The sequence below is a fragment of the Pseudonaja textilis genome, chromosome 1 (genome assembly GCF_049901715.1).
Source record: "Pseudonaja textilis isolate UNSWEBS1 chromosome 1, rPseTex1.2, whole genome shotgun sequence".
NCBI classification, from domain to species: Eukaryota; Metazoa; Chordata; class Lepidosauria; order Squamata; family Elapidae; genus Pseudonaja; species Pseudonaja textilis.
In genome coordinates, this window is record NC_141990.1 from 220,102,379 (window position 1) to 220,129,078 (window position 26,700).

A 26,700-nucleotide genomic window follows, 5' to 3' on the forward strand; every position below is an offset into this window, starting at 1 on the left:
GGATTCCTGGAGATCTTTCTCTCACTGCTCAATATCCCCAGACATTTTCTCCAACATTTTAGCCTGTTGACCTTGTCAATTATTCCCTTGGCCTTGTGACCTCCAGCCCCACCCAGGAGGGACATTACTAAATCAAAAAGCTTTCCTGGAAAAATTCAGATGGAGAAGTTGGAACAGGAAGAGAAGAGAAAAGTGCCATGAGTACATGATAAGCAGAGTTAGAAAGTGTCCTAAGTAAAGAAGAGAGTAGACAAAAGAACAAAGGCACAAGAAAACTACTGTGGTTGCTCTACAATTAATAGTTAATCCAGCTAACCAAGGAGAGAACAGAACAGAAAAGGTACCAGTGCACGGAAATGAAACAAGGAAAAATTATTGAGGATCCTAAGGCAGGTGTCACCAACCCCTGGTTTGTGAGCACGCACTGGGCCGCAGCATGCCAGAAACTGTGTCATGCAAATAAGCGAAGCCCCGTCCGTGGGATACAGGCAGCATGTGAAACCATGCTCTCTCCAGTCCATGGAAAAAACTCTCTCTGTGGAACTGGACCTTGATAGCCAAAAGGTTCGGGGCCACTGCCTTAAGGTGCCTTCTTGAGATTCATCAGAAAGTGGTATTTCTTCATCTTGCAATCAAGGTCTGTAAACCCATCTCCCTCTACTATTCGGGGTGGTCAAGATGTTTCCTGAACCAAGAATCGCTACAAATACTCCACACTATAAATTCAGCTTGGCTGTCAAAAGCTGTTGGAAGTGGGTTCATTGGGGGCTTTTGAAAGGATTGCCAAAAGCAAGGCAAAGAAAATATCCTTCAAGAAGGCCACTATCCTAAATCTGTAAGTAACGAAGAAGCATGAAACTGGCTTTCAGCATAGATGAGATTCAACTGAAGTGCCCTCCGGCTAGACTTAGGAGAAAGGACTTTACTTTCCTCTGACTTCCCATTTTGTTTGCTTTGAAAAGCTGCCCAACTAGTTGCTTTCTCTTCTTTCTCAAAAAAAATATATTTACAATGAAGCAGTCATCTTGTGTACTCATTTAATTCTTCCTTTCAGTCCAAACAGTTTCCCTCTTTCACCAACTCACAAACGCATTTTTACTGTAGGACTGCCAAATCTTGAGCAAGACTGCTTCCTTTTACATTGTTATCTAATTAAGAGGGATTATTCTCATTAAGTTCACAGGCCATGACTGCCCTTAACTGGAATGAGAGATTTACTTAAACACAGAAATTGCATCATCCTTAAACTATACAGACTGGAAATCAATCCAGCCTGCAACTGATGATGAGGACAAAGGTATTTGTTTGCTAAATGGGAAAATGTATAATTCCCTAAGACATCAGGTTAGTGTTTAGGACAGCCACTTAAAACAGTTCATTTAATGACTGTTCAAAGTTACGACGGCACTGAAAAAGTGACTTACGACCATTTTTCAGAGTTATGACCATTGCAGCATCCCCATGATCATATGATTAAAATCCAGACGCTTGGCAACTGACTCATATTTATGTCGGTTGCGTTGTCCCGGGGTCATGTGACACCCTCTTGCAGCCTTCTGACAAGCAAAGTCAACAGGGAAGGCACATTCACTTAACAACCGAGTTACTAATTTATCAACTGCAGTGATTCACTTAACAACTGTGGCAAGGAAGGTCGTAAAATCATGCAAAACTCATTTAACAAATGTCTCACTTAACAACAGAAATTTTGGGCTCAAGTAGTAAGGACTACCTGTGTATCCTCAAAAATGCTATAAGGTCAAGGTATTTTTTTTAAAAAAAATTAAGTTTCTCTCAAGTTGGGTTCAATTCCTGGTAACTATTTGGCCATGTTAATGTTGTTTTCTTGGCCCCTAATATGGATCTAGTCTGCCACAGTTGCCTACTGAAGAGTCATGTTTGTTTTTGGCTTTACTATGCAGCCTAGTAAATCAACCTGGTAGTAGTTTCCCAGCCAAATACTAACCGTAAGGTTTGCTTTCTGCTTTGCTTTCTCAACATCAGTCAAGATTAGGTCACCTGAAATTCATGCTTTCTTCTAACTCCGTGAATGAAATAATTTTAATAAGAAAAAATGTTATGCAAAATAGTATTTCGTTGTTAAATGTTTTTAGCGAGGATACAACTTAGGGAAGATCTTTTTCATAGTTTAAAAGTATATGGTGAGTGAAATAAATGTGAAAACTATATGTTGAGTAGCTATTCTTGCATTGTTTGCTGTGGGAATTTTTGAAGACCAGCCACTTGGCCATTTTTTCTGTAAATTTGGTGGTAGGCACATTTCTATAAAAGCTGTCATCCTCTCCATGTTTAGATGCCAGAGAAAATAATGGGGAACCAACAGGTTGTTTTGAGTTCTTGTACCAGTGGTGGAATTCAAAATTTTTTACTACCAGTTCTGTGGGCGTGGCTTGGTGGGTGTGGCAGAGGAAGGATACTGTAAAATCTCCATTCCCTCCCCAGTCCTGGGGGAAGGTTACTGCTAAATCCCATTCCCTCCCCACCTCACTAACCTGCTTTCCAGCTCCCTTCTCCTGTGCAAGTCACCAAAAGAAGACCCAGCCAATCAGCTGGGACTCAGGAGGCAGAGAATAGATGGGGGCAGGGCCAGTCAGGGGTGGTATTTGCTGGTTCTCTGAACTACTCAAAATTTCCACTACCGGTTCTCCAGAACTGGTCAGAACCTGCTGAATACCACCTCTGTCTTGTACTCTTATGGTAAAACACTTCAAATCATAATGCCTTATATGTCCCAAATGGAAGACAAAATTGTAAACTATAATATGTTTGCTCCCGGCTTAAGAATATTCAAAATGATTACATATTCATGTTGTATATTCAGAATATTTCAAACCTGGAAAGTTTCATTTACCCATATTGTTAATTCCTGCTGTTTAATGTAAGACAAGGGTGAAATTGGATTCCATTCATATATTATCTTCTACAGGAAAGAAGGCAAAAGTCATTCATATAGTTGCTTTCAGATATCATATATGATCAATAGATTCTAATTTAAATTTAAATTATTCCAATTTGTATTTAAATTATTCAAAAACACATTGTATGTAGAGATTCAAGATTCTGGGATTTACTTTTGCCTTTAAAAGTGTTATCAAATGGAACTTATTAACAAATAAAGTACTACAATTACCCGAGATGAAGTATCCAGCAACGTAATATATAGCATAATGTTGCATATATAAATGTTTCAATTTTTGCAGTGTTTTTTTTTGTCCTATTTTTGTATCTTTTTCCCCCTTTGCAAGTTGGCAGGAAGGGACAATTTTATTCTTTGAAAACTACTCTCCAATTCTTTTGGACTGCAGAGAAGAGAAAAGTGCATTCAGCATAACAGGTATCATTTATTTACAGTGATTTAAATTTCATCTTAAATAACCAAGAATATAATTTGAATCACATTTTTATTCTGTATATCACACATTTCCTAAATAACACATGTTATCTGATTGCTTTAACACAGCTTATCAGCTTTCATTCTAATGGAATCTTTCTGTATCCTCATATTCCAAAACCTTTGATCATAGAGTATAACATTTGTTTTGAATTACTGAATTATCTGCTTAGCTGCCTTTCCACATATATGTAAAAGTTCACTTGAAAAATCAAATATCTTCACTTCTGCTTTGTACTCTAGTTTTGGGGCAAGTCTTTCTCTTGTATCCCTTCTTAATACTTATGAGCATTTTGTGACTGACCACCCCTATCATGACAGTTAATCTGTGAATGAGTACTCCTCTTTGACAGCCATTTTGACATATTTTGAAAATTCACAATGATGTTGCTGACTCGTTAGATTGTGTGCCTCAGAAGTTTCTTAGCATCTCAAATGTGTTCACAACACTTTCCAAAATCATAGGCTGCTTTTTGCAGTGGATTGACATTTTTTTCTTTATGTTTCATGCTTTAATTAGAAGATATTTTAAATCAAAAAATTTAGGAAGAGGATCTAATTGTAAGAAATTATTGATTACACATTTAACTTATCTGTTAAATTCAGATTTAAGGTCAAGCTATATTTAAGAATGTTTCATAATTTAAAAATTCAGTCATGATAAAAATTATTTCATACAATCTGGTATTTTAAATGGTCATTGATTTTTATCCTTTTATTATTTTTTTAATTGAACAGCTGGCCCAAATTTTGATGAGGAGTCTTAAAAAGTTTAACAATAAGGAATTCAAAATATATTTCAGCCCTGCCAAGAAGCCCCTATTAAAATGCATTTAATTATAAAAATAATGGTACTAAATTAGAAAAGGATGCTTCTGCTCTTGAACTAATATCTGATTATTAGATGAATTTCTTCTGCCTAACCCCACACCTCTCAGAAAGCTACCACTGATCTTTTATGCTGTTTTTGAAAGAAATAAAGTTCCTGAGAACTGCCAGAACCATTACATTATAAAAAGCTGGAAGTGATCACAAGGAACTGGAATTCCTGGTCAGTACCCCATGTGGTTCAAATGTTCCCACCTTTCCCTTAGTAAAGCATCTGGAACTAACCATTATCTAAGAAAGGATGCTGACTACAGTGAACTCTCTGACCTAATGAGACTGTTCCCTTGCTCTTGTCCACAATGATAAATTACATCACTTCATGTAAATCATCCCAATTGTGCATGTATTCTCTCCCTCCTCCTGGAACCCAGGGTGAAGCCCCACATGTACACTGGAAGGTTTAAACTCTGAAGAATTTCATTAGCCCGTTAAGGGATCAGCAGGCAAGAAGTAGAAGGCTACATTATCTCCAAACACTCTGAGATCACCGTTTACAAAGCTATGTATTTATCATGATCTCTGATGTCAAGGGAGAGATCATAGATCTTGAACCTTTTAATTCCTTAACATGGGACTATAATGACAGACAAATGGCTTTGTCATTCTCTATATGCAAGGACATACATCAAAAACTATTTCCATGAGTCCAAGGAAGTTTGAAATTTGTCTCTTCTTCAAACATAGCTTCATGTTCTACACAACACACTTTCTCAGCCTTACACCTTCCAGATATGTTGACTTGAGTTTTCAATGATGCGCTGGCTATGGATCATGGGACATGAAGTCCAGCACTTATGAAAGATGGTTGCAAAAAGCTTTCCTACAAAGGCTTCAAAGTATTTGGTTCTTTGTTTCCAGAGTTTGGCTGTTCTCGAGAGCAGTGGCTTCAACCACAGAAACTGCTAGTCTGTAACTGTAAACAAGATAGAAATAAACTCCTTTGCAAAATTGTTCAACCCTCATATTTCAAGCATGCCGTGAATTCAAAATAAATGTCTAACTTGCCCCAAGGCAAGTTATTGTGCCAAAGCGTTCAGCAAATGATCACAAAAGGCCACGTTTAACATACTTAACTTAGTCACTGAATTAGCCAGTGTTTTTGATTGATACAATACACTGAAAAATAAACTTCCCAAATGGTCTAAATTTGCAAAAATAAATCTAACCACAAAAATGCAGCCATTACTTTTTAACTGACCTGTGTTTGTTGTATAAACACAGCCATAATGTCACAAATATTTATGTGTATCAGCTCACTAAAAACGTACCCCTCTCTGACCGTTTTTTAAAGGGGAAGAGTAACAGCCCACTGGAACAAGGAATACACCAAGATATTTAATCTCCATACTTAACTTACAAACATCAGTATGAAAAACTTAACACACCAATATCTCTTTGAAGTTAACTGACCTATATAGTAAATGTTAAAAGTCTTAAAGTCTCTTTAACTAATTCTGGACTTTCAATCAATTAGAAACATATAAGCCCTATCCTTTCTCATTTCCCAAGACTATTTCCCAGGATGAGTTGATTATTTATTATTTGGGGGTGGGGAGTGTCTATTTAACTTCATTTTGTCACTTCCCCCCACCCATCCCAGTTCGCCTTTGGGACCACCCAAAGTATCACTATGGAAACAAAGCGATGTCACATACAGTAGGTTGTAACAGGGACCAAACAGACAGGCTGAGCTCTGAAGAAATAAGAATTCTCTTTTCATGCAAATGTATCCTCCATTAGTTATATTTGATTTCCCCTCCCCAGGCACTCAACAACACAAAATTTTTGCTTTATAATAACAAATGGATATCCCAGAGGGGTTGCAGTTGGGTCTCCTATCAGCACTTGGTTAACAGCATTACCAGTTCAGGATACTGTAACCAGGGACACAAAATTCAGAATTTTTTTGCCATCTTCTACTCTCCCATAAGAGGCAATAGTTCTGCTCTGACAAGCTTAAGTAACAAGTCCTGTTTGTTCTCATGCAGAGGTGGACATGTTATAGATCACATTAACATCTCTACTCTGCTGGTTTATAAACTTGGCATAACCCTTCAGATTCATCCGTTTTTCCCAACCGGACACAGCTTCCAGATGTTTTGGTACTACCATTCTCCAAAATCCCAGCCCAATCCTCCATTAAACTCCAGCTCCAGCATTCCTCACTCTTTCAGACACCCCTTAAAACCTCCGCTCGCACCATCTGGCTTCCAACACCGCCCTTTCTTCTTCTCCCCACTCCTGTCCGAATCTATCTATAGATCATCTCCTTCCTTATCACCCAGTCCAAATAGTTTGGAGGGTGGGGGTAGGAAAAAAAAAGCAGTGAAAAGAAACGTGTCCCTCGCACGAAAACGAAGGGCAGAGTGAAGAGGGGGAAGGAGAACGTGCCTTTTAAGGCCCCAGATGTCTGGTCGCCAGCAATTCTAGCAGCAGGGCAAGCCGGAGAGAAAGAGAGAGAGGGAGGGAGGGGGGGGAGAGAGAGAGAGAGAGACATCTGCTTCTCAGCAAGCATCAAAGGCTTTCCTCGCAAACCCTGCATCCAGACGGAATCCCTTAACAGGGCTTTCCTCCCCTTCCGACACACACGCGCGCGCGTCCCGGGACGCCTTTCTTTCCATCCAGCCTTGGGCAACGCTTGCGCGAGCGGAGCTTTCCAATCCCTCCATCCCCATCCGAAGGCGCGGACCCGAGGACAACTCTTCTCCAACTCTTTCCTCGGGGCTACCCTTGGTTGGTTGAAACCGAGATCCTTCTTCCGCCACCCACCCAACCCCCAGGCCCCAGCCCCGAGTTCGGATTCGGCGCTCTTACGTACCCAAAGCATGCAGGATAGGCAAACCCAGGTCATCCTGTCATCCGATCGGCCCGTGGAGAGGCTCAGGGCAACCGAGAGCATTACAGCATCGGCTCACATCCTCCGGCTAAGCCAGAGCAGGAGGGGCAGGCGCGGACGAGGAGGAGAAGACAGCCCATCTCGCCCACCGACGCTTTCCCTTCCTAAGTATCAGCGCGGATTCCCCCCCGCCCCCTTCCCTTCCTCCTGCTTTCTTGGGGCAGCCTTCCTCACTTCTCCTAAGGAAGGGGAGAAGGGGGCGGGGCCTGGGACGAAAACCCTTCTCTCTATTGGTACAAAACCCCTCCCCTCTCTCCCAACCCCTCCCGCCTGGCCAGCTGCGGAACTTTGCCGCGCTTTTATAGCGTTGAATGGGTCCCTCTGCAAACCGCGGGGGCGGCGTCACCCGAAAACGGGGAGCGCGGCGCGGGGTGTCGCGTCTGGATCTTCGGGGGCGGGGGAGGGAGGAAGGACTCAGGATCGGTTCGGCTGCATCCTGCCAAAGAACACCCAAACGGCAGTGGGGAGATTCCGGTGGGTTTTGCGCCCCCCAGTGTAAGGAAGCAAGGAAGCGTCTCTAGCGAAATCTAAGCATCGGTCAAAAATCAACACTCAAGAGAACTGACATCCTTTGGCTAGGATAAAAGATTCTCTGTTTTGGATTGCACCAAGCAAGTTCTGATGTTAAAGGTACAACACCGTCATGCTTTCTTTTATTTTATTTTTTAAAAAATTTATTTTATCAATAATAGGAATGATGTCCCGAATGGACACGGGAGTTTCCATTGCAAACGAGAGTGTTCTAGTCCGAAAAGATCAAAGTCCACGAGGGACAAGACGAAGATGCTGCTCGTTTTTGTTTTAAAGGAGATACTGGTGATCTTTTTTTTTTTTTAACTTTAAGTATGGCTGCCGGCACAATTGTTGCAATCCAAGAGCACCCACCGCGTCTGAGAAGGTTTTTGCTTGGAAAAAAAATAGTAGTAGTAACAATTTTAGATACACTTCTCTTTTAAGAGCAAGACGGTAGACATCTCTTACTATCTGCATTTGTACGAAAAGGGGTTGAGAAAATAAATCCCAGTTGATTAAAAAGAGAAATAAGATGTTCCATAATATTCATTGGGGAGGTCTGTCCTCTGATTAATACAAGATCTTGCTTGCAATTCTCCTTTCACAGAAAGTTCAAATACCATCACCATCTCATTATTGCCAAGTGAGATGCATAGCACTATCTGAGACTGGGGTAGATCTAGCTTAGATTCCCCACTAAGAATGTTTTATTTTTTTATAAAGTGACACTCATAAAAATAATAGCAAGAACAATATTGCTTTTTACCGAAACACAAATAATTACAATTTCCCATCCAGGCATGTTCACAGGGCTGAACCAAAAATAAATAAATAAAAGCATATTAACAAGGGCAAAGAAAGCACCCAAAACAATACCATACAATACAATGGACCATTTGCACCCATAATTAAAACAAGTAGTAACTGAGGAATTGCCAGGGTTAAAGAGAGTAAGTAGGATCAAACACGGAGATGAAGGGAAAAGCTAATTCCGAGTTGAAGGACCAGGTTCTGGTAAGTCTGCAATCAGGAGATTATGATCCTGGAAGAAGGAACAGAAAGAAGGACTTGCTCAGAGGAACATAAAAATCAAACAATCCGTAGGGAGACATAAGCACCAACACTTTGGGGGATGATTGGATGTTGTAAGCAGAGGACTCTAAAGACAAGACCCCCTCCCATGTTTAAAACAGGCTCTGCATACAGAATCTTGCAGTGACGTAAGATACGAGCGTGATATAAAAGCTCCAGAAGAGTGGAAACAGCCCTATTATAAACTCTTCTGGATTAAGATCAAGAAACAGAAAGAGACATCAGGAACCCTTTCCAGGGAATAACTGAAGTAATCTTAAGGGAAAAGCCTGCTCAGGATCATGTTCAGACTGATCTACTATCAGCATCCCCACCTACCCTTAGAGAAACACTGCACACCTGGGATTCAGAAAAGCATCTTGATCTCAGTTACCGTTGACCTCAGGGCCATGGCAGGATTGATATGACGTGGCTGTGTCTACATTCCAAAAGTGGGTGGAGCCTTTTTTTTACTTAATTTGTATTTTGTGTGTGTGTGTGTGTGTGTCCCATACTCCTTTATTAATATTTGAGAGGGTTGTAATTGCAAACTTTAAAAAAGAAGCTGTAACTTTTTTCTTCATCAGTAGAGGGTGTTGCAATATTGGATGTTCACAGCCATTTATCCTGATGAAAAGGACTGCATTTTTTGTTTGGTTGGATGGTTTTGGAACAAACAATCCATCAGAAAGGGGTTAAGAAATGTAGCTTTTTTTCATTAGTAGAAGAGAATATGAAACAGAATCCCAGTGTCCTGGCTTCCTCTGCTAAAAATAATTGCTGCAGGTTCTTTTCTTTTGGAAGGAACAAGAGAAGCTGCAGCTTCCCAAGAGGTTGGGGGGAGAGAATGAGCAAAGGAGAAGGCAGTGAAGAAGCTGGAAGAGACCAGAGTGGTAGGATAGGAAAGCTTCCAGTTGAGGAAAAAAATCACTGGTAAGAGGTTGAGGACAAGACTAAGGAATGGTTGCAGAAGGATGAATGCTCAAGGAAAAATTAGGGAGGAAGGAAGGGTTTGGAATGGCAAACGAAGGAGAAAAGCGGGCTGTTTGCACATTTTCTAGGTTACAGATTGTAGTTACAAGGCAAGCATCCATCTCAGCATCTCTCCGCTTTGGGTTTAAGAATCAAACCTGACGTTAAGGACACCCATCCATAAATCCTTGTGATGCCAAAGGGGAAACATAATCCCATAACCGTAAGCAGAAACTAGAGAGCTCAAAACTTTCTCAGGGCTTCACTTCTCCAATGAGATAAACCAGAAACAAAATTAACAGAGAATGGGAGAATAAAGCAGTGAACATGCCTGAAAGGGGTGAGGAAGATTGGAAGAGGGATGTTAATGGGCTTTAGCTTCTCCCAGGGACTAACCAGCAAGATGGTGTCTTGTGTAACCCATTAACTCAAATGTGCATTACCACAACCTCTCACTCCTCAGCTAATTGGTGGCTTACCCAGAAGGGGTCCAGTGTTCAATTACAGGAAAGAGAGGAGAATGAATAAAATGTGCCCGGAGGCTTCCAAAGCAAACAGCGCAATTTTCAAAAAAAGGTAGCTCCTTTTTTTGATAACAACTTCGAGAAACTGAGGTGCTTTTATTAAGCACCCAAGCAACAGCATGAGGCTCCAAGAAGAATGTGACTTTTCAGCTTTGGAGAGCTTGCATCCCTACAAAGAAGAGCAAGTAATAGGAGAAATAAGCTAAGCAGCGTTTTTAGTAGGCAAAACAACGGCAGCAGTTGAATTCAATGCATGTGCACTACTGGTGTAACACTGGGTTACTTTTTGCCAGCTTCATACTGCTAGGTTTCGACCAACTGAGATGCTTTATTAAGAACAGCTCGGTTCTGAAACTCTGTTTGTCCTGAACAGCCAGGCTGACATTTGGTTCCTATTATTTTTCACCAGCCCAGTTCACATTCACTTTCCAGATTAGACAAGCCTGAGGAACCCGGGAGGGGGTGGACCAATCACTGATTGCTTGGAAAGGGAAAAAAAGTAAACAGCAGAGAAATGATCCGTCATCATGTTTTGGAATTTTTCCCAAAGCATAGAGGGTGGAGGGATCAAAATATATTATCCTTATTCTGCTGGAAATAAAGGCTTGCATGCATTGGCTGATGGACTGGGAAGTGAGGTGTTTTAGCAACATTCTAGCCTTGTACTACTCCACCGAAAAGCCCTAGAACCATCTTCCCCAGATGGTTTGGACTTTAGACAGGGGTGGAATTCTACCGGTTCAGACCAGTTCGGGCGAACTCCTTGCTCTGAAGATCAGCCCTCTCCAAACTGGTTCACTGCGACGAGCATGTGGGCCTGCCCGCCTGCCCTGCTCTCTTTCCTGTCCTTTACTTCCTTTGTTGATTCACATGGCAGAGCAGTTTGTCACGCCTCAGCTGCTTTCTTCACAGGGACTGCTGTAGAAGGTAAGTATTAGAGCTGTTTGTAATGCGGAGCACACGTTTGGCACGAACGCACGCGATCATCAAATTGGTTGTTATACCAGTGGAATCCCACCCCTGACTATAGACATGTTGTTTGGATGATGGAAGTTATAGTCTAAAGGTCAATAAGTTACAGAAGAAAGCATTGCTTAACATTAATGTATATGATTGAGTACAAGGACATTCCATCTGTTCAATTATACAAATTAATAAACATAGTCTTGGAAATTTGCTCACAGATGTTACTAGCCCATTTGTCCTTAATGCACCTAAATTTGTGGCACAGAAACTCAAACTAAAAGAAAAAGTCAGCTTCCCTTTCCTTGGTAACCTGGGGGATATTCTAAATCCTCAAGGACACAATTAGCTGGGCAGAACCTGCACAGGAAATAATCTGTAACTGGAGTACAGGCTTAGCACTTTCTCAATAGGCGTGGTCTTCTGAAGTGATACCAAAGGAGTTTCTGGTTAAATCACATTGCCCTCTGGGCAGCATAAAATTAACCCAGATCTGCCATTGCCCTAAAGAGAGGGAGGGGTAAAACCAAACATAATACTTAAAAATGTTCACCAAATGGGGGATAAGTTGCACTCTAATGATTTCCAGGACTATTCACAGCCATAGGCAATATTAATATACAGTATAGAAAATAATCCGAGCAACCATAACTGACCATATCAGGATAAAGTTCAGTCCATAGTTTAAAGCATTTCTTCTTTAAGAATACGTCAGCCTAAGTTGTACTTAAATTAATAAGTTGTTGTAAATCAAAATTAAAGCTATATAATTTATCCCTGTTTATATACTGCTAAATCAATAACAACTCCTAGTGGCATACAGCAATAAAGATATTGATGAACCATATAAATGCAAAACAACCTCCCCCCCTCCCCAAACAAAGTAACATCAATTATAAAAATAGTCTCTAAAGGGAATAATAAGTGCAAAGGAGTTTGAACTGGACAAATGTGCCACCCTCACCATCAACAAAGGAAAAGTAATGAAAACTGAAGGAATCGAAATGCCCTATGGAAATAACTTAGAGTCTGAATGAAGAGGGTCACTAGAAATATCTGGGCATCCTTCAAGCTGACAACATGACAACACTGAAGTCAAGAAGAAGGTTAGAAGCAATCATCATGAAGGTGAAGATCTTTGTGTCCAAACTAAGAGAAAATACCATCAAGGTAATTAACAGCTAGGCAGTTCCAGTCATTAGATAGATGTTGACAGACTCTATTTACCAAGGAAAGTTGGTGGGCGTGGAATATTGCAAGCACACTGGATAGTGGAAGAAATAAAAGGGGAGGAATATGTGAAGGATAGTGAAGAAGATGCACTGAAGCTAGTATACCATGAAGGCTTACTTAATACTGGGAAAACCAAACTGGCCTACAAGAAAGACCAAATGAATAGAAAATAAATATGGCAAGGCAAAATATTACATGCCACATGAGATAAAAAGTCAAAGCAGATCACAACAAGATGTGGCAATGACTAAGAGCAGAAAAGTTGAAAAAAGAGGCAGAAGGGCTAATTCTGGCTGCACATGACCCAAGCCTTGAGAACAAATGCATACCAAGCCAGAATTGTGAGGACAGCAACAGACAGAAAATGCTGTCCCTACAATGAAGCTGAAGAAACAGAGGATCGCCAAGTTAGTTGCTGAAAGAAAATTGTACAGTTACTACAAACAACAGCATGACAAAGTAGCAACAATGGCATATTGGAATATCTGCAAAAAATAGAAGTTGCAGGCAAGCAACAACTGGTGGGACCAGAAAATAGATAAAGTAATAGAAAATGAAAACACTGGGACTTTAGAATTCAAATAGACAAGCACCAGTCACATGATTTAACAACCGTCAGTAAGAAAAAAAAGTCTGGATAGTGGACAACTGGCTATGGCAGTACCTGGAGATAGCAGAATTGAAGAGAAAGTAGTGAAGAAAATTACAAAATATAAATACCTGCAAATAGAAGTAGGACGACTGTGGGGAAAGAAAGCAATGATAGTACCAATAGTAAAAGTACCTCAAGTGCAATCCCAAAACATCACATGAATCCCATCAGCACTGACAAAATCATCACCAGTCAATTGCAAAAACAGCTTACATCCCGCCATAATATCTTTGACATCATCAAAAAACTACATCTCCCTACCCCAGGTATTTGGGAAGGACTTAATAGGTGGATAAAAATGCCAAATCCAGTATAAACATCTGGGTGGCTATGAGACCAGCCATAATAATTAGATGTACATACTTCCCACATGTCAGCAGTTCTGGAAAATTGACTAATAAAAGGTGCCTACTCCAACACAAAGGCAACAGTATTTCTCCAATGCCTTGAAAGAGTTGGCCTTCATTGTCTTCCCAAAGAAATCTGCCAAGGAACATGCCTATCATTAGAGAAAGACTCTGCCTCTGACCCTTACCTCCACATCTCATAGTAATGAATGACATGAAACGCCACCAACCAAGATGTGCACACTGGATGGGTCGGTTCTATCTGGTTCTGTCAAGAATGCTTCTCCCCTCCCTCACATGCCCAGCATCAAGTACACCAGTGCACAGCTTTTTCCCTAAATGTCTGCGAAGGAGGTAGGGAATTTCATCACAAGAACAAATATTCTTTGAGGGAAATTCTGGGAGTTCTAATTCAGCAATATTTGGAGGGTCTCAAATGTCACATTTCAGAGGCTGAGGTAAGCTGAATTACACTCTTCCCCAATTTTGATACCGGTAGTACATTCACAGGTGAGAAAGAAGAATCAACACATCAAGCCCAGTATGGAAATTGTTGCAGGTTCCTATTGAAAAAAAGAAAAGACTAGGTCATCTTTTGGGAATTCTGTCGGCCAGTACAAACAATAGATTTATTCTACTGCTAAGTACAGGTCAAAGGATGGATAGGCAAAGGGAAACAAGAATTGAAAATCAAAGGGAGATATATTTAATATTCTATCCCATGCCTATCCTATCCATGTTCCTTAAACCATTCTGAAAATTAAAGCCAGTAAAACAAGATTAAATATTTTTCATTTTGCATTCAAGGGACTTTTTACTGCCAAGTTTGAAGGCTAAATGATAAGTTTCCATCTTTCTCATTCAGCTCTGCATATAGGTTCTGATTATAATTGATTTGCAGCTGACATCTTGGCAAGCATATCCTGATAATTAGCTTGCAGGAGAGTGCTCATCTTCTATAGTGCTGCAGCAGACCTCAAGAAAAAGGCATTTAACTACGTACATCCTAACAGCCACTAATATCACCCATCAGGTAGGGGCCAGAGACTCTGCTTTCTACTGAACCTGAGAAACAATAACTATGATATTTGCTTACATTCTGGAACAGGGAATAACCAAAAGTTGGATTGTTGGACAAACAGTCTGTAATTTAGAATAGATACCCAACATCCTAAGGAAAATACAGAAATATATTACAAATATTCTCAGCAAACCAATTGCCTAATGTGTCATGCTTTTTGTCTGTTTTCAACAGTTTTACAAGAATGTAACTTTCATAGAATTCTCCTTCATTGATATTACACTCAATGATTTCAGAATTTGAAGGATACCTCAGAGAGGCATTTCAACTCTGTTCCATGACTTCTGAAAACAAGGATTCCATGTACACTTTGCCATAAAGACTATTATAACACTGCAACCATAGTTATGAGAGGCACTGACCCACAAAGAAGCAGCAACATTGCAAATCTAGCATCCCTGGTCAGTCTGTTGTGCCTCCCAGAAAATGAATGTAACTGTATCAACTCTGATTATTAGCCATACAGAAACTTTAATGCCATTTGACAGATAATGTATTAAAAAGATTCAGACACAGCAGCTTGTTTCCCAAATCCAACTTTTAATTGTATTCTAGCCCAACAAGCTGAAATACATGGAGAGTCCATTGTCCTTGAATTGGGGCAAATTCAGAAAAAGTCTACAATTATTTATCCTTCATAACCAGTAAAAATATTAATATGATTCCTGACAGATTTAGAGTTTTCTCCCCCACCCACCTTAACTAATCCCTTTTTTACCCTGGGAGGCCCTATCAGTTTACAGCTGTACTATCAAAGAGCCACTCATTAAAGCCCTTTATCACCTTTATAAGTGTTTTTACTGCTGTTTCGCCTCCTCTTTAAAAACTTTACAAAGTGTTAGATGTACCCAAGCCCTCCATAGCCCAGCTGACTTCATGGCCTAGTGAGATGGATTTCAACCTCCTGGAAAGGCAATGGGAGAAAGTTTGAGAAACTTTTTTTGAGAAACAAAGGCTTTTTTTTTTTTTGGCCTGACCTTCCGACACACAAACTACACAACATTTGTTTGTTGCACTTCCCCATATGTTCAGTTTATAGCTAAGGCAGAACTTTTTAATTCAGAGATTTTCAATTCAGTTTCATAATCCTATGCTAAGGAGGAACAATCTGTGGCCTGCAAGAGAGACCTTCTATTGTTCTCATCCCAACTCAGAGTCTTAGGGGATCATATCACTGTAATTTCATTGCAAAATAGAAAATAATTCTTTACTGGCCAAATGTGATTGAATACACAAGAAATTTGTCTCCGGTGCATAAACTCCGGTACATACAAGTAACAAATGATCATAATCATAAAATACAAGCATCATAAATCGTAAGATACAATAGTTTTAGGATAGTAAATAAGCAATCAACATAAATCATAAGATACAAACAACAAAATTACAGTCATAAGAAGCTAAGGAAATAAATAATAGTTAAAATGATAAGGATAATAGTAATGCAGCCTTACTAGGTGGTTTGACATCGCAGGGCATAAGACAATGTTGTGGGAATTAGTTGTTAAGCAGAGTGATGGCATGGGGGAAAAACACGCACATAATAATGGGCATACAGTTATTCTTGGAGGGGGAAAGAAGAATTGGACTGAAAATCCAGGGATTGCTCCCCCACTTCTCTATTGTTATGTTGTTGACTTGGCAGTATAAGCACCAGCTGCTGGTTAAAAACAAACAGTATTACCTAATCACAAAATGACTGATGCCATTGTTCTACACCAGTGTACATAAGGAGGACCACAATAGTGTTAAAACAGCATGCTGAGGCTCTGTTCTCAAGGTGAATGGGAGGCAGAAGATCCATTTTGTAAGATGTCAGAGATTTTCTGAGGTAAAATACTTCAGAATATGCAAAGCTAGAGACACCCATTTCCGCTCCTTAACATCCCCAGAACAAAAAGAGAAAGAAATATTGCCCCATGCTGTACTTTGGAGGCCACAAAAAGATGTGGCCTTGGGATGTGCCTTTTACACATCTGTCCTATAGTATTGTAGGCTGCAACAGCAAAAAAGGAAACAAAATTGTACAACTCAGAGATAAGTTCATCTTTACTATTATATGTGAACAAACAGTAACAAAGTGTTTTCAAAATAGACTATTACAACAATAAAATATATCCCAACACTGTGGGGGAGGCAATGAAGAAAACACTTGGCATCATTTCCAGAAACACAAAAATGATGTATATGATGAGTTTCTACTTCAACTTTTGGCCTGTAAAATAAAGTTCCTCTTTTATGTCCCAAAGGAAATCAAACTAAGGTCTACCACTCTAAGATATTCATTGACATCACAGACTGCAAACTCAACAACGCATTAGTTTACAGATGCTTCAAAATAAAATTCCTCTTTGATGGAGGTGAATGTCCCTTAATATGCCTTTCCAAATCTCAAAATAAGATAATTGAAGCAGAATTTGTATAATATTTGATATTTTGATGAAAAAATAGTTGAAAGCTGTTGTTTCTGCTGTACCTTGAGGTCAAACTAATAAGGTATAAAAGGCATAAGTGACTGGATCTCCCATGTCTTTTATGTGTACATGTGAACTTCCATTTGAGAATGACTTGATAACTTGATAACAATTATTGAAACGTGCATTTGGCCAGTTCAGGAAAAGAACTATCAACGTCAACAAAATGGTGGCTTCGATAATACTTTTGCTCCTCTATTTTAATCGCTACTTGTTTTCAAAATATCATTTAATTCTTCCCAACGCACAGCATATTTACCAAAGGGGGGGAGGGGAAGCAGCCAAAAGACCTCCACTCTGCCCTACTAGAGTCATGGAATAGTCTAGGAAGAGAGACCAACTTTTATGCCTTTGTGCATCAGAAAAGAAACTCCTCCAACCTGTTTCTTTGCTCCACACGTCCCAGAGACAGAGATTCTAGCAAAAGGACCGGTGGTCTTAAAATTGGCTGCTTGAAGTTTGGCACTTGTCAATCAGCCCCAGGCAGAGAAGAAGAGTACATCCTCTAAGCCTAAGACTACAAGTGAAGTGTTTGACTAACTAACTGCATACAAGACCTTCCAGCTTGGGGGGAGAGGAGAATTCTGCAAGATCTGGATGGATGGAGAAGAAGGATTCTCTACCTCGTTCACAGGGAGAGAGGGAAGGAAAGAGGGAGTGGGAGAGAGAGAGATCTTTAAGCTGTTGTGGCTATAAGCAATTGCTTTCTTAGGGTACTCACATGCAGCTAGAATTTCTGGACTTAAAATTAACATTTGGAGAATGAGAAAAATCAAGAAACATGTCCAAAGAGATCATCCTAAAATGATGTTTCTGTTTTGGAACTTTCTTTGCAGGGCTGCAGCCTAATTTTATAGAATTTCCCCCTTCTTATTTTTATTTACTTATTTGTTTAGATGGGCTAAACTTTTTTTTTAAATTTAGCTGATTTGGGGGCGGGATAATTTAACACTGGTTTATTGGTGCTATATTTTGCTTGACTTTTAAAAAACGAAGCGCATCAGTGTGAACTTATCGGTGGTTCTTTTTTAAACCGACTTTGTTTTACCAAAGGTATACAACCTGAACCCCTTGAAGAGGGCTAGGATAAAGGCAAAATAAATAACTGTGAAGCAACAAGAAGTCATTTCCCTCTCTTCCCAGAAAATGTTTTCCTTTGGAGAGAAGACTATACATCAGCAGCAGCAGCAGCAGAGAAGACGATAACCGAATGAAAATTTGAGACCCGTTTTGCTCAACACCCAAATGGCCCTCCATATAAAATTACAAGCCAAACAGATCGAGAGTCCTAATGAAGATTTCAAATCGGAGACTTCATTACACTCAGGGCATCAAAAGGAGCTCCTCCGGCCGACAAGACCCCCTTGCTGAGTTCAGCAGCAATCAAGGCCCCTCATCCATCAGCACTGGCTCACTAATTACCTTTAAGACCAGCCCAGGTGTCTCTTGCAAGGCCCAAGGAGCCAGCTAGACCACTTCACAGCCGCCCCTCCACCCTCCAGCTCTATAAATCTTAGCCACAGCCCATTCACTTACATAATGGATCCATCCAGGCTGCCCTCCAGGGTCAAGCTGGATGTGGGGGTAGAGACCCAGTTCATTAGCATGATTTAAAGAATCATTATGAGGTGTAATGGAAGGAAGGGCAGATTAGCCATCATTGCATTCCCCCACAAACAGGAATGACTCCAGCCACTTAGCAACCAAGAACCTGGGAAGAGTTGGGCAATCTGATCCTCCCCCCTTTGCCCTTTTCACCCGTGACTGTCAAATCCCTTTACCCAATCCCAGACTGTCTTTGCACGTCCCAAAGTGTTGCCAGGCATCCAGTGCACCATAAAACAGGACGTGGAACAAGATCTTAGTTACTTATTTAATCCATTATATTGCCATCGATCTCACATAGGAGACGTTGGCTTAACATAAACATAGTTAAATGAAATACATACTGTACCAAACAAAAAAAAAACGCAACCCAAATACACAGCGGTCAGAAATCATAAAACAACCATTGATGTAGCCAGGTGACATCTCAAACCGATGTAATCCCCCCCGCCTTTTCTGACACCTCAATGATCTGACTCAATCCAAAGCATGAAACATGATTGATTCAGTTAGTTTAGGAGAGCAGAGTAGCTAATAACAGGTAGTCCTTGACTTATGACCAAAATTGGGCCCAGTTTTTGTTGCTAAGGGAGACATTTGTTAAATAAGTTTTGCTCGTTTCACAACCTTTCTTGCCACAGTTGTTAAGTGAATCACTGCAGTTGTTATGTTAGTAACATGCTTGTTAAGTGAATATGGCTTCCCCATTTGACTTTGCTTGTCAGAAGGATGATCAATGATGCCAGGACACTGCATCCCTCATAAATACAAGTCAATTGGCAAGCATCTGAATTTTGATCATGTGACAATGAGGATGCCCAAACAACTGATCATAGATCACTTTTTTTCAGTGCCATTGTAAACTTCAAACGGTCACTAAATGAACTGTTGTAAATCAAGGATTACCGGAATATAGTTATAAATACAGCAACTCTCCTGATTTTGCAATTACAGGAATCTTTGGAAAGTGTCTTTTAACACATTCAGAAAGAAAACCTGGATCTCATATACCTTCAATTAACCCAACAATGATTGTTTCAGGCCATTCTTAATGGCATAAAAATATCTCAAGGACTAAAATTGTTTTTCCTAATTTTATGTCTTTCAGATGTGTTGGGACTACAAGTCCCAGAATTCTCAGGCAGTTGCAGTTCCCCCATGTCTGGAGGTTTCTGGTTGGGAAGTGTTGATTTAAACTTAGGACAAGCCAAACAATAAGTCTTCCCTTCTCTGTGTGATGGAAACTTAACATTCTACTCTACTAATTATGCAAATTTAATTTGAATGTATTTAATTAGCCTACATCATTTTCCCTCTCCAGAACTAAAAGAAGATTCATGGCTAACATCAGCTCACATCTCCTTGGTAATATGAAGTATAAAGAAGTTATGATAATGACATCTAGACGTGGTCTTTCTTTTCTCATTGATCAGGCCCTTCTGGCTTAATTTGCAAGACCTCTGAGCAAGTATTTGTTTTTGCAGCTGGCACATTAACCTGCTGCATTTTTTTCCAATTTCATCTTTTCCTTCTAGTACATATTTAGAGTATGAATTTATGATCCTGATATGATCATTACTTTACCACCAGAACAGGAATCCTGATATGATCCTTGCCATCTAACCCACATCTAACCCACCCCATCCTTGCCCCAACCCTCATTCCTAAATATTTTAGTCACTACACTACAAAAAAGATGCTGAGACTGGAAAAAGTTCAGAGAAGAGCAACTAAGATGATCAAAGGCTTGGAGACTAAAACATAGGAAGAACAGCTGCAGGATTTGGGTTTGGCTAGTCTAAAGAAAAAAAGAATTAAGGGTGGTATTCCAGTATTTGAGGGGCTGCCACAAAGAAGAGGGGGTCAAATCATTCTCCAAAGCACCAGAGGCCAGGACAAGAAACAATGGTTGGAAACTAATCAAAGAGAGAAGCAATTTGGAATTAAGGAGAAACTTCCTATCAGTGAGGACAATTAATCAGTGGAACAGCTTGCCTCCAGAAATCATAGGCACTCCATCACTGGAGGTTTTTAAGAAGAGTCTAGATCAGGTGTGTTAAAACTCAATTTCATTGAGGGCCACATAAGGATTGTGTTTGACCCTGGGGGCCCAGGGTGGGTGCGGCCAGGGTGGGCATGACCAGCATGACATCACTTGTGTCGGTGGGTGCCTGTTAGTGCTCTGCTAGTGAAAACATGCTCCCAAGCTCCATTTTTGGCCGGGATGACCTCCTGCAGCCCTCTGCCAGCTAAAATGCAGCAGGAGCGGGGGACATGCGGCCCTTGCAAGCTCTATTTTCAGCTAGGACAGCCTCCTGCAACCCTCTGCCACAGAAACAGAGCTTGTGGGAGGCACGCATAGCCCTTGCGAACTCTGTTTTTGACTGGGACGGCTCCTGAAACCCTCTGCCAGTGAAAACGGAGTTCTGGAGGGCTGCGCATAGCTGCGCACAGTTTGGTCCTTTGCTATTTCTAGGGTGGCCCCGCAGGTCAGATCTAAGCGGGTCCAGTGGGTCAGCTCTGGCTCCCGGGCCTTGAGTTTGACACCCCTGGTGTAGATAATCACTTATTTGAAATGGTATAGGGTCTATTGCTTCAGCAGGTGGGTGGACTAGATCTCCAAAGTCCCTTCCAGTTCATTCTATTCTATATTTGAAAATCAGAAAGAAAAGTATGTTAGAATACAAAATTCAAGGAGATATTTGGAAAGTAGGGGTGTCATTCACATCCTTCATAACATGTTTCATCTTATACAGTATTTACATATCAATTATATTTTAGTGAGAAAGAGACAGCTAATGCTCTGATTCCGCTTTAAACAGCTTCTTACCTTTGAAAACTCTCCCTTTGCTTATGTATCAAAATTTCCAGAGTGTGTGCAAAATTTCAGACTAGTGTTTCGAGTGTCCCTTACATGGAAATGCTAGGACAGACCAGGAGATATTTTGAATGTAAATTACAGGTAGTCTTTCATTTATGACCACAACCCAGCCTAAAATAGCTGTTGCTAAGTGAGACATTTGTTAAGTTGAATTTTGCCCCATTTTAAGACTTTTCTTGCCACCATTGTTAAGGGAATCACTGCAGTTGTTACATTAGTAACACGGTTGTTAAGTGAGTTTGGTTTCCCGTTGACTTTGCATGTCAGAAGGTCACAAAGGATGATCACATCACACACAGACACGGACACAGACACTGCAACTGTCATAAATATGAATCAGTTGCCCAGCCTCTGAATTTGGATCATATGATCAAAGAAATGCTGTGATGGTCGCTAAGTATGAAAAACGTTCATAAATCTCTTTTTTTTCAGTGCCATTGTAACTTCAAACTGTGACTAAATGAACTGTTGCAAGTGGAAGACTACCTGTATTTACCCAACAATAAATTTTGCAATGTAAGATAGTGACTGATCTAAATCACCCAGTAAGTTGTAAGTTGAGCGTAAATGGACTTGGGGGGAATGGTAGAGGACAGGAAGGCCTGAAGGAACATTGTCCATGGGGTCGCGATGGGTCAGACACTACTTCGTAACTAATAACAACGACAAAGTTGTAAGGAAGTAAGTTGTAAGGAAGGCTGGTGGGAGACTTGAATCAGGATCTTCCCAGGCTTTAGCCTTAACCCTTTTCCTTAGAAAGGGGCTTAGAAGGGCTTCCCCGACCCAGATTCTACAGTTAGGCAGCAAAAGAAAAAGAGCAATCAGGATTCAGCCTGAATGTAACCATTGGGCTAAAAGGTCCCTACATACACATCTGCTTCTCAAAGGACCAGTCTTGGCCCAGATTCCAAATTGCTTTCTTAAAAAAGAAAATAACTCTTTAGCCTTCCTAGCATCCAAGACAGCATGCATTATTTTTGCTGAATACTTTTGTGAAGAACCTCCCTTCTTCTCTTCCTATGACCGGACTGGCACAGCATGTGAAACCGTGGGTAGGGTTAATAAGCCAAACTGATGTGGGGAAAGGAATGTGGATCTTGTGATCTTTCCTTTAGCATCTTCCCTCTTTTCTCCCTGCTTCTTTCATCTTTTTTTTTTCTCTGCCTAGCAAAGAGGACCCAGAGAAAAGAAAGGAATACTGTAGTGCAGAGGTCTACACTCGAAACCATGTCAAGAAGACTTCACACTTTCTACCATCAACCCTTTGTTAGGAGCGAGTCCCCAAACTTGGCAACTTTAAGCCATGTGGACTTCAACTCCCAGAACTCCTCAGCCAGCATAGTTATGCTGGGCTAAGGAATTCTGGGAGTTGAAGTCCACAAGTCTTAATGTTGCCAAGTTTGGGGACCACTGCCATAGCGGATGCTCCTAAAGTTATTCAACCAAAGACCTTCTGCAGCTATTTCTATGTTTTTCCTTTTCTTCCTTCTGTTTCTCTTTGCAGCAATTACCAATATAGCAATTACCATCTCCACCCTCCCAAATTACATATTATGGTTCCCTTCTTCCCATAAACAACTTTTTTCAATCAATAAATCCCAAAATCACTGATTCATATTTATCCGTGCTCAGCAAAAAGTTCATCTAGAGCTTCCATTCATTTATAATTGTTCCTCCTTCCTTAATCCAACAAGTCAGTTCAGCCATTTCGGCATGCTCTGCCAGCTTCACAATCCATTCTTCCCTCATGGGTAATTTCTACATATTCTTCCCAGGAAGCGTCAGTTTTTAGGTAAATCCTCCTGTGGAAGAGATCAGCAACTGGCAGCCTCCAAAAACAGTTCTGCTTTCTCTTCCAGTGTGTTCCACTAGGGGACAGTCCAGAGTATCCATTTTATGGTCAAGGCAGAAATAGTACAGTGCTTCCAATTTTAAGAGCTGTTGAGACAGAGAGGGGAGGTTCTTGGTGCTCTCTGAGCTTGGTTGGTTTCTTGCAGATGTTTCATTACCCAAACTAGGTAACATCATCAGTGCTTGTGGAGAGTGGGTTTTGCTCTCAAATAGTCTCCTTTGTCGGAATAGTGTCAGCCAATGCTCTCTTTCCCAAAATAGTCTTTAATAAAATTCCATACTTGACTAGAATATTGAAGCATTTGATAGTTTGATCATGTCTGTCTTTTCAATTTCAATTTTCAGTATCTCAGGGGCTGCCACAAAGAAGAGTGAGTCAAGCTATTCTCCAAAGCAGCTGACGGCAGGACAAGAAGCAATGGGTGGAAACTAATCAAGGAGAGAAGCAACTTAGAACTAAGGAGAAATTTCCTGACAGCTAGAACAATTAATCAGTGGAACAACTTGCCTTCAGAAGTTGTAAATGCTCCAACACTGGAAGTTTTTAAAAAGAGGTTGGATAACCATTTGTCTGAAGTGGTGTAGAGTTTCCTGCCTAGGCAGGGGAGTTGGACTAGAAGACCTTCCAACTCTGTTATTCTATCCTATTCTAATTGCAATTGCATGCCTGTAAGAAAAATAGCCAGAATGGAACATCACAAATGAAGGCCAATACACATGTCCCAGGATAATAGTGCAGAATCCATTGTAGAATTCAATGGATACTATATGGGAGAACCTTCAGAAAACCTTCCCTCTGAGGATTTTTTCCCCAAAAGCAAGGGTCAAGGGCCACCATCCATAAAATATATTTGCAACGTCTTCCCGATGGTTGTGGTACTGCTGCCAAGGGCCAGCCAAACCCAAGGATTAAAAGTCCATCCAAGAATGTCAACATTTAGGCACAACTTTAGGCACTGCTCATGTCAAAGATGCTTTGTCTGTCCCTACAGAAACTTGGGTGAGGAGATAGATAGATAGATAGAAATGTGTGTGTGTGTGTATGTGTGTGTGTGGTGGTGGTGGTGGTGGTGGCGGCTCGGAGGTTTGAGCCTGCTTTGTCAGAGGTCGAGGACTTGGACAATGAGGAAGAGGAGGATTTGGCTCTGAGGTTTGAGCCTGCTTTGCTAGAGGATTTGGAGTTGTCTTCCTCCCCAGGACTTTCCTCTTCGGCAAGGCCTTCCTCCCTGATTGTGCCTCAGGTGTCAGCAGATAACCAGGAGAGTGTATCAGAGTCTCTGACTGAAGATCAAGCTGAGGAATGCTGGCTTGATGTAAGGCAACAGCGCAGGAAGAAGTGCGAGTTGCAACGCAGAAAGAAAGGACGAATCAGAGACTGAGATGAGGGACTGACATGCCCCACAGGGAATAAAAGTGGGTGTGTTCGCTCTGAGAACTTGTTCGGGACAATGTGTTAATTTAGTGAGAGAAGCTTCAAGTATCCTGTGTGTGGTGACAGCTTGTGATTTATGTTCCTACTTTATTGTTGGACTTGCTTGTGTGAGACTGCCAAGAACCTTATCAGCTTAAGGAATTTAACCCTGAAATTACTGGACTTGCTTGCTTGCTTGTTTTCATTTGGGAATTTGGACTCATTGGTACAGGTGAGACATTATATATATATAGAGAGAGATCTTTGGTTATTCGGGTTTTCTCCCCACGTAAAATTGGCAGTATCTAGAAGCGTTTCGATGAAGTCTCATTCATCATCTTCAGGCTTGTGTCTTCGGCTCTGTGCTTCTCTCAGAGCTCTGAGAAGCACAGAGCTGAAGACACAAGCCTGAAGATAATGAATGAGACTTCATCGAAACGTTGCCTAGATACTTCCAATTTTACGCAGGAGAAAACCCGAATAACCAAAGATCCACATACAAATACCTGCGAGAACCTCAGAAAATAGATACATATACATATACATATATATATATATATATATCTTAAGTTTTTGCGGGTACTTACATGTATGGTATTCAGCTTTGTTCGGGTATTTTCCCACATCATTATAGTTATGCTTTTAAAGTTGTAGCAATGTTTCGGCAGAATCTCATCTGCCATCATCAGGCTTCTGTATTGTGTTCGTCTGTGAGTCAGACTTTCATAGCTGTTTCAGTTTTAAATTTGAGGCTAGCCATCTGCTGTGCCAGAATGGTTTTTTCTTCATCCTGATTGTTTGGGAGACTTGGTCTGTGTTTATTGGTCTTGGAGTTTGCTGTGTTCTGCTTGATTGGTGTTTCTAATATCTTCTGTCTGTTTTGTAGCTTTTTTTGTCTTGATTGGCTGGCAACATTGTGTTTCCTGTATTGGAGGCTTTTAGTGTGGCTTGGCTCCGAGTAAATGGATGGCTATCATTTATTAGGAAGCTAGGTTTCATCTGGGTGCCTGGCTGGAGTGTGTTTGAGCTGGAGGTATCAGGGGGAGTCTGTTTGTGCCCAGGTGTTTGCCTGGCTTGTGGTGTGGAGATTTTTTTCTGTTTGAGAGTGCAGGCTTCCAGACTCCACCAGACTGTCAATTATCTGGAACCAGACCATAAACACAGACCAAGACTCTCAACCAATCAGGATGAAGAAAAAACCATTCTGGCACAGCGTAGGCTAGCACCAAATTTAAAACAGAAATGGCTGTGAAAGTCTGACTCATGGATGAACACTATACAGAAGCCTGATGATGGCAGATGAGATTCTGCCGAAACGTTGCTACAACTTTAAAAGCACAATTATAATGACATGGGAAAATACCCAACAAAGCTGAATAACGAAAATACCCGAACAAAGCTGAATACCATGCATTGAAGCCAATATTTTGGTCACAAAGCAATGTGGTAATTAAGCAAGTCATCACGTGACTGGACCTGAGTTTACGACCATTTTTACCATGATGTGTGCTTGTCGGAAGCTAACTGGGAAAGCTGCAGATCACATCATGAGATTGCAGGACTCTGCAACCATTGAAAATATGAATCAGTTTCTACGATCCCAAATCACAATGACATGACTACTGGGGTTGTGGGTTGCAACTTCAAGAAGAGGTTGTAAATCACATCTCTTTCAGCACCACTGTAACTCCAAGCCACCTTTAAATGAATGCTCATAAGTCCAGGATTACCTATATTCATTTGGGCTTTGTTCCTTGCTTTGCCCATATACTGTAAGCCAGCTGCAGACTTATCCAAACAGTATAGAGTAACTTTGGGTGATGTTTCCACTTTGCCAAGGCATATAACAAACACCTGAGACTTGACTCTTTCTTTTGCCTGCAGAAGCCCACAGTGGGCAACAATTTTGGAATTTCTGTGATAGAG

General features: G+C 40.7%; 1 protein-coding gene across 12 annotated transcripts in view; it reads right to left on the bottom strand.

Annotated features, from left to right (window-relative positions):
- The window catches only part of TNS1 (tensin 1), a 368,591-nt gene that overhangs the window by 268,415 nt on the left and 73,476 nt on the right, over positions 1-26,700 (bottom strand). The window contains exon 1 of one of the 12 annotated variants that reach the window (XM_087920519.1): positions 7,119-7,298. The exons of the other annotated variants lie outside the window; for them this stretch is intronic. Within the exon in view, the coding sequence (XP_087776645.1) occupies positions 7,119-7,199 (81 nt within the window). The 5' untranslated portion in view covers positions 7,200-7,298. Of the gene's footprint in view, positions 1-7,118; positions 7,299-26,700 lie in introns of those variants that run through there. 12 annotated transcript variants of the gene reach the window in all.